Below are 7226 nucleotides of genomic sequence, written 5' to 3'. Positions count from 1 at the left end.
GGAAAAAAAAAAAAAAGAAGCAGCCTGTAGAGGGAATTTTTAGAATGAAAACGCCCTTGTACTGCCTCCCACAAAGAAACAAGGGGGCAATTACAGTCCCCAGGTAAATCGAGGTTGATGAGGAAAAGGCAACAAATTGAAAGTCAGAAATGAAAACAAAATTTAGCATCTCCTCTAATCCACTTGTGCTCTCCAGCTGCCCTTTACTCGAAGCAAATTTCCTTGCTTGGAAACAGTGATTTTTTTTTTTTAAGATCTCCTCTCTTTCTACATTGATCTGGTTCTGCTTGTGATGTCGGACACTTACACAGATTAGGGTTTGTGAGAGTTGCAGGAACACTGTGAAGACATCATGTGGGTGATTTTTAATGTTGCAATTCTTTTCTTCCTGTTATTTACGACCTAAAGATAAAACATCTTGCATCATAATCATACAGGACAATGGATAAACAATAATTCTGGAATTAGCTTTTATTATGATTCTGAGACAAACCTTATAAGCCGACTTCTTTGGCCTTCTTTGTTCTGTATAATCAGAGATAAAGTAAAAAAAAAAAATTCACAGAGAAAACTGTATAATAAGAGGCCAAATGATTGTTCAACCTGCTCTTTATTTTGTTCACACACAGTGTTCAGGGAGCCATACACGGTTCGTGTGGCCGATCAGCGGTCCATGCGGGGCAACGTGGCTGTCTTCAAGTGCCTCATTCCTTCAGCCGTGCAGGAGTATGTCAGCGTGGTCTCCTGGGAAAAGGACACCGTTGCCATTGTTCCAGGTAGGACTCCAACCGCAGACTCTTTTACCCAGAGTTAAGTCCTGATAAAGACACAGAGAACCGTTTTCTGGTTGTTCCTCTTAGAATAGAATCACAGTTTGGCTAATTAATGGTGTAACTTGCTCACAAGTATGTTGAAGAATGATCACTTTGAAGTCGAAGAAGTGTATCTCAGCAAGTCCACGTTAGAGCGTTATTAGATTTAAGCGTGTACACATGGGACGGTCAACACCATAACAGATTTTGGATGGTGTTATTTTACCTTTAACTTTTAGTTAAATCTTTTGTAAGTCTATGAAGATGCATGAATTGATTCTTAATTAAAATGAAGCTCAGGCATCATGTTCTGATTTTAGACTAGCTAGGAGACCATGCAAAAGTCGTTAGGGTTTTAGGGAGCTCTGTTAATCAACCTTAATTCATTTGGCTTTTTTTTTATTTTTATGTCTCCCATTTTGTCAGTACAGAGGAGCGGGAAGGGGAAAGGGTCCAATTAAACAAAATGGAACTGTATGAAACATCGATGCATCATACTGGAGCTATTTACTTTTACCCAGGAGTGAGTGTGTGATGTATAAGCACAGCAGATGCCAAGGAAAACAAGAACCTCAGGATTTTGGTCACGTTGGTCAAATTTAGTCCAAACAGAGCAAAGATTATGATGTATCTCACTGTCTACATTTGTTTTTTTTGGTAACACAAAAAGGAAACACAAATAAAAGTCACTTGACACAGTCGTCAGCATTCTTAAACAGTACCAAGTTTATTAACCATTCACTAACAATAATAATAATAATTATAAGACTGCATTTCCGCAGAGAAAATGCAGTGTGCTTGCTGAGCTGTAGCAGAACAGCTATCATGCTAACACACTGAGGCTAACATGTAAACAGCTACCATTTGAGTATGCTAATGGATAACATGCTAACAGCTAGCATGCTAACATACCAATGCTAACATTCTACTGCTGTTAGCATGCAAACATGCTAAGGCTAATATCCTAACAGTTGCTAATGGCAAACATGCTAACAGTTAGCATGCTAACATTCTAATGGATAACGTTAATTGTGACCATGCTAACATGCTGAGGCTAACTGGCTAACAGCTAGCATGCTAATATTCTAACAGCTAGCATTCAAACATGCTAAGGTTATCATGCTAACACTCTCTGGCTAACATCTTAACTGTTAGCATGGTAATGTGCTAATGCTAACATGATAACAGCTAGCATGCTCATGTTAACATGTTAACATGCTAATGCTAACAGCTAGCATGATAATCTGCAAATGGCAAACATGCTAACAGCTAGCATGCTAACAGCAAGCATGCTAACATGCTAATGGATAATATTGTGAACATGCTAACATGCTGAGGCTAAATGGCTAATAGCTAGCATGCTAATATGCTAACAGCTAACAGCTAGCATGCAAACATGCTAAGGTTAACACTAACATTCTCTGGCAAACGTGCTAACAGCTAGCATGCTAACAGCAAGCATGCTAACATGTTAATGGATAATATTAATTGTGAACATGCTAACATGCTGAGGCTAAATGGCTAATAGCTAGCATGCTAATATGCTAACATGCTAACAGCTAGCATACGAACATGCTAAGGTTAGCACACTAACATTCTTTGGCTAACACGCTAACTGTTAGCATGGTAACATGCTAATGCTAACATGCTAACAGCTACCATGCACATGCTAACATGTTAATGCTAACATGTTACCAACTAGAAATGTTAACGTTAATGCTAGCATGCTAACAATTAGCATGCTAAAATGCTAATGTGAACATGCGAACATGCTAATGCTAATGGTTAGCATGCTAACATACTAATGCTAACAGCTAACATGCTAGCATGCTACTGCTAACATGCTACAGTTAGGCTCCAAAAAAGTGTGCTATAATAATAATAATAATAATAATAATAATAAAAGTAAACTTAAGAAGAGCAATAGTGTGCTTGTTGTAAGCAGCAAGAACACTAATAATTAACAATTTATTTGAACTCGTTATTTCACAAACAAAATAACTGGACCTGAGCGCTGATTATGAACTTAATGATGTCTACAAAGTTTGTTTAAAAATTTTATTTGTTCCCTAAAGTTTTAATTTATTTAGTAACTACTTTATTACATGTAATAAACGCTGAACAAATTTTAGAATTAAACACACTGATTTCGCAAATACAATGTAAACTGAGTAAACATTATCAAGTCACTTATCGTCATGTACTGAGAGTTTTTATGTTGATTCATGTATTAATTAATGTTAGTAATTCGTTGTGAAAGCCAATAACACTCCACTTATTTTATCCTCCAAGTTATGATCTCTATTTAACAACAACAATAACTTTATTCATCACACGCTTGTGAAATTCCTCTCTGCATTTAACCCATCTGAAGCAGCGAACACACACGTGAGCAATGAGCACACACACATACCCAGAGCAGTGGGCAGCCATGCTAACAGCGCCCGGGGAGCAGTTGGGAGTTCGGTGCCTCGCTCAAGGGCACCTCAGCCCAAGGCCGTCCCATATTAATCTAACTGCATGTCTTTGGACTGTGGGGGAAACCGGAGCACCCGGAGGAAGCCCACACAGACACGGGGAGAACATGCAAACTCCACACAGAAAGGCCCTCGCTGGCCGCTGGGCTCAAACCCAGGACCTTCTTGCTGTGAGGCGACAGTGCTAACCACTACACCACCGCACTGCGAGATAAATTGGAATAAATAATGGCAACCAACAATTATTTCACCAACCAATAGTTTTTCCTCTCTGTGTCCCTGATTGTACAACTGAAAACACAGTCTTTATGTTCACACTTCATAAATCATAAACCTTGATTGTCACAAAGCAATAAGTAATCATTTATTATACTTAATGAATGATTCTGAATCATTTATGCATTAAAGGGGAACTGAAGTCATTTTTAAACTTGCTTTATTTCTTAATTAACGTGCTATTCAATGACGTTTTCGGTTTTAGTAACCTTATATCGTGACTCGTATTGGCAACTAATTGCAATTAAATATTATACTTATCGGCCTATTCGGTTTTTAGCCACGTTGAATTTAGTTCGTTTGGTCCACGGCAGGCGTCGCTTATCCGCGCGATCTTCACGAGACTTGTGCGAGACTTCGAAACGTGAAGTGTCAGCCAGGTGTCAGTGCCGCCATTTTGAAAACTGTTTTCCAAATGAAGTATTTCACAAAAACGAGTTTAAATGACGATTACTGCCTACTTTTTTCAAACTTTCCTGATTGCTATCAAAACAAACAAAACTTCCGGCTTGATTACATCAGCATTTGAAACAGGGCACGCGCGTCTTTTGACAACGTTGGCAGATGTCGGTCACTTTGATTTCCGCTGTACGTTTTACTTCCGTCCTACGATGTCTTGCACAGGTCTCAACAAATCTCGTTTACGGCCATTGCTTTGACATATGGACTGATATATTACAGAGCATATTTCAAACACTCATAACTTGCTATAGCAGTGACAAAATAGCGATCAAAAATGCATTCCTACATTTAATAAAATGAGATAAACAAACAGAATTTCGATAATAAAAAAATTGCCTTCAGTTCTCCTTTAATGAATTATTAACAGAAGGGGTATGAGTATTATATTTTACAAGAAGGAAAAATAAAGAGGGCTAATAATGGTTTATATCCATGATCAGGGGCGTAGCTAGGATTTTTCAAGGGGGGGGGGGTCACACACTGACTGGCAGCCTGAGTACATACCCGCAGGTTTGTAAATGAAAAAAAATACATTGAATACATTTGAGAAAATAATGCGGTCTTTGCATCATTCTTTCATCTCATGTTGCGAGCTGTTGAGATGTCGGACAATGATTCGGTCAAATCAGCTTTATCCGGCAGTGTATGGATAGCGGCTCGACATCTTACCCTAGTCAACCGATGCAGAGCTCAACCAATGCAGATCAAAAAATTGACTTAGTACTAGAATAGAACTATGAAAAATATGTAACAAAAAATAATTACCATTGCTAGTTTTAGGTAGCTTAGATACCGGCTCTTCCATTATTGCTGTTTATGTTTTCTTGATGCTGTGTTCTAGAAACAGCATACTAAAACTTAGCTTCAAAGCCACAAAATGTAACTTTGATGAAAAAAAAATATAATAAATTGCTTACCTCTCTTCACATCGAAAGAAGAAGGAAAGTTTCACTTGTTTTGACATGGCGAATTAACACAAGAGGTTAATTAATACTCGTAATTCGCAACTAAAAAGACTGCAGCTACCCCGGCAGCTTGACCATGCTTTGTAGTGCGATCGTGTTGCGCTTGCGCAGAACTGGGTTTTCACGCCCAAACCACAGGAAGTCCATACAAGGTTATAGAAACCCTCATGAGGCTGAGGTGACAATCTAGTTTAAAAAAAAAAATGTTAGAAAAATTACAGTGGGCGCTTTTCTAATATTCTTATGTGGGTATTGAAAAAATGTATGATCCAACAAAGGTGGGGGGTCACGGGCACCCCAGGACCCCCCAGTTACACCCCTGATGATTGAGTTAGAGATTCCCAAACTTGGGGTTGTGACCTCATTTGGTGTCACTTGGTTTGAAATGCAGTCATGAGAGAAACTTCGGATCTCCTCTTTAGTTTCATTCTTTTTTTTTTTTTGCCAATTATTGAGTCACATTCAGCTGAGCCATGTTTAAGTGAACAGAGTCCGTGCTATTTTAGTCTTTTCACCACCCTGACATGTCGCTCTCGTGGAGTTCAGCAATAAAAATGGAAAAATGTCCTCATCCGTCTACCTCCGCCAAACAAACTAGGACTGTGTCTCAAATCGCATGCTTACGTATGTATGATTCTAAACCATGACTGAGTCATAACCCGAACCAGTTTTACTGTTAGTGTCTGAATTTTAAAAACCTCTCGTATTGCTGTCGAACTGACTGAGATGACTGATTGAGGTGATGATTAAATAGTTTTGAGTGGAAGTTTTAAGAGAAACAGAGCTTCAGTGCACTTCACACCTCTGTACATGAACTCACTGAACATTTCATACTTCTACAGATTCCGTCCATCCATCCATTCATTATCCATAACCGTTTATCCTGTGCAGGGTCGCAGGCAAGCTGGAGCCTATCCCAGCTGACTACGGGTGAAAGGCGGGGTACACCCTGGACAAGTCGCCAGGTCATCACAGGGCTGACACATAGACACAGACAACCATTCACACTCACATTCACACCTACGGTCAATTTAGAGTCACCAGTTAACCTAACCTGCATGTCTTTGGACTGTGGGGGAAACCGGAGCACCCGGAGGAAACCCACGCGGACACGGGGAGAACATGCAAACTCCACACAGAAAGGCCCTTGTCGGCCACGGGGCTCGAACCCGGACCTTCTTGCTGTGAAGTGACAGCACTAACCACTACACCACCGTGCCACTCACTTCTACAGATTATTTTCCGATAAATACACAACAGTGTGTGTGGGTTAAGGAATGCTTACTTGGCACTATTATTATGATCACTGAGTCATGGCTGATCAAGTCAGACTTGCTGTCGTGAAGTGTGTTCTGGATATCGAATACTGAAAGCACGCTTGCACAATGATAAAATGTCACAAAGAACAGAAACTAAGATTAAACATTTTACATACTTCAAAAATATGTCAAAATATAATTCATGAATGGTTCATCATGATATGCTTATTTTGAAAACAATATGTTCGAATTAAAGAAAGAGGCAAGCGTGAACTTTCAGAGAACAGAAGCAGCAGGGAGACCGTGGAAAATGACTGGAGATATCGGATTTTAGCAGAAAGAAGTTTTAATTTGCAGAGTCACTGCCTGACACATATACATACAATACATACAATATATATACAATAATGTAGACAATTAATGCATTAATTAATGTACAAGCCATTACAATTAATGCTTAATGTCCAATTTAAAGCTAGACGGCCTTTCGATTTCATAAAATCGGTGAAATTTAGTTCCCTCTGAAATTTGGTCATTGTAATACATGTTTATTTCTGTAATATCTCACAAACTATCAGGCCATTCTGTGGCTTGGAAATTATTTAATTTGAGGGGATTCCCGAGTAAATAATGTGCATGAAATTGCTCACTTCACGCAGTCAAGCAGACAGAGGAAGTCCGTGTGCGCATGCGCAGGTTTACCTTTGACCGTGCACTGAGAGTTCCATCATTCTGTCACTAAACGAACAGCTGATCACACCGAGGTTCTCACTGAGCGCCGATATTTATTAATTTGGTCCTGTGTTTCCATTCCTTCACAAAATAATGTATTTTCTTCTCGCTTTCCGTTACTGTAGTCGGTCTTTCACATTTCATTCGCACACTCACGTCCTCCATTTTTCTCTCCTGTTTCAAATTTGTATCCCACAATGCCTTGCGCCAATGGGGAAAGCCCACCATGTGATGCATATCGTA

At 39.3% G+C, this 7226-nt stretch overlaps 1 protein-coding gene across 1 annotated transcript in view; it reads left to right on the top strand.

Moving 5' to 3' along the window:
- The first annotated feature begins 658 nt into the window (after positions 1-658).
- dscaml1 (Down syndrome cell adhesion molecule like 1) overlaps positions 659-7226 on the top strand; it is a 165480-nt gene continuing 158912 nt past the window's right edge. The window contains exon 1 of the mRNA XM_060942167.1: positions 659-776. Within this exon, the coding sequence (XP_060798150.1) occupies positions 674-776 (103 nt within the window). The 5' untranslated portion in view covers positions 659-673. The remainder of the gene's footprint in view (positions 777-7226) is intronic.

Source organism: Neoarius graeffei, chromosome 16, assembly GCF_027579695.1.
Source record: "Neoarius graeffei isolate fNeoGra1 chromosome 16, fNeoGra1.pri, whole genome shotgun sequence".
In the NCBI taxonomy this organism is placed as follows: domain Eukaryota; kingdom Metazoa; phylum Chordata; class Actinopteri; order Siluriformes; family Ariidae; genus Neoarius; species Neoarius graeffei.
Note: the sequence above shows the minus strand (reverse complement) of the source record. Positions and strands in the feature narration are given on the sequence as shown.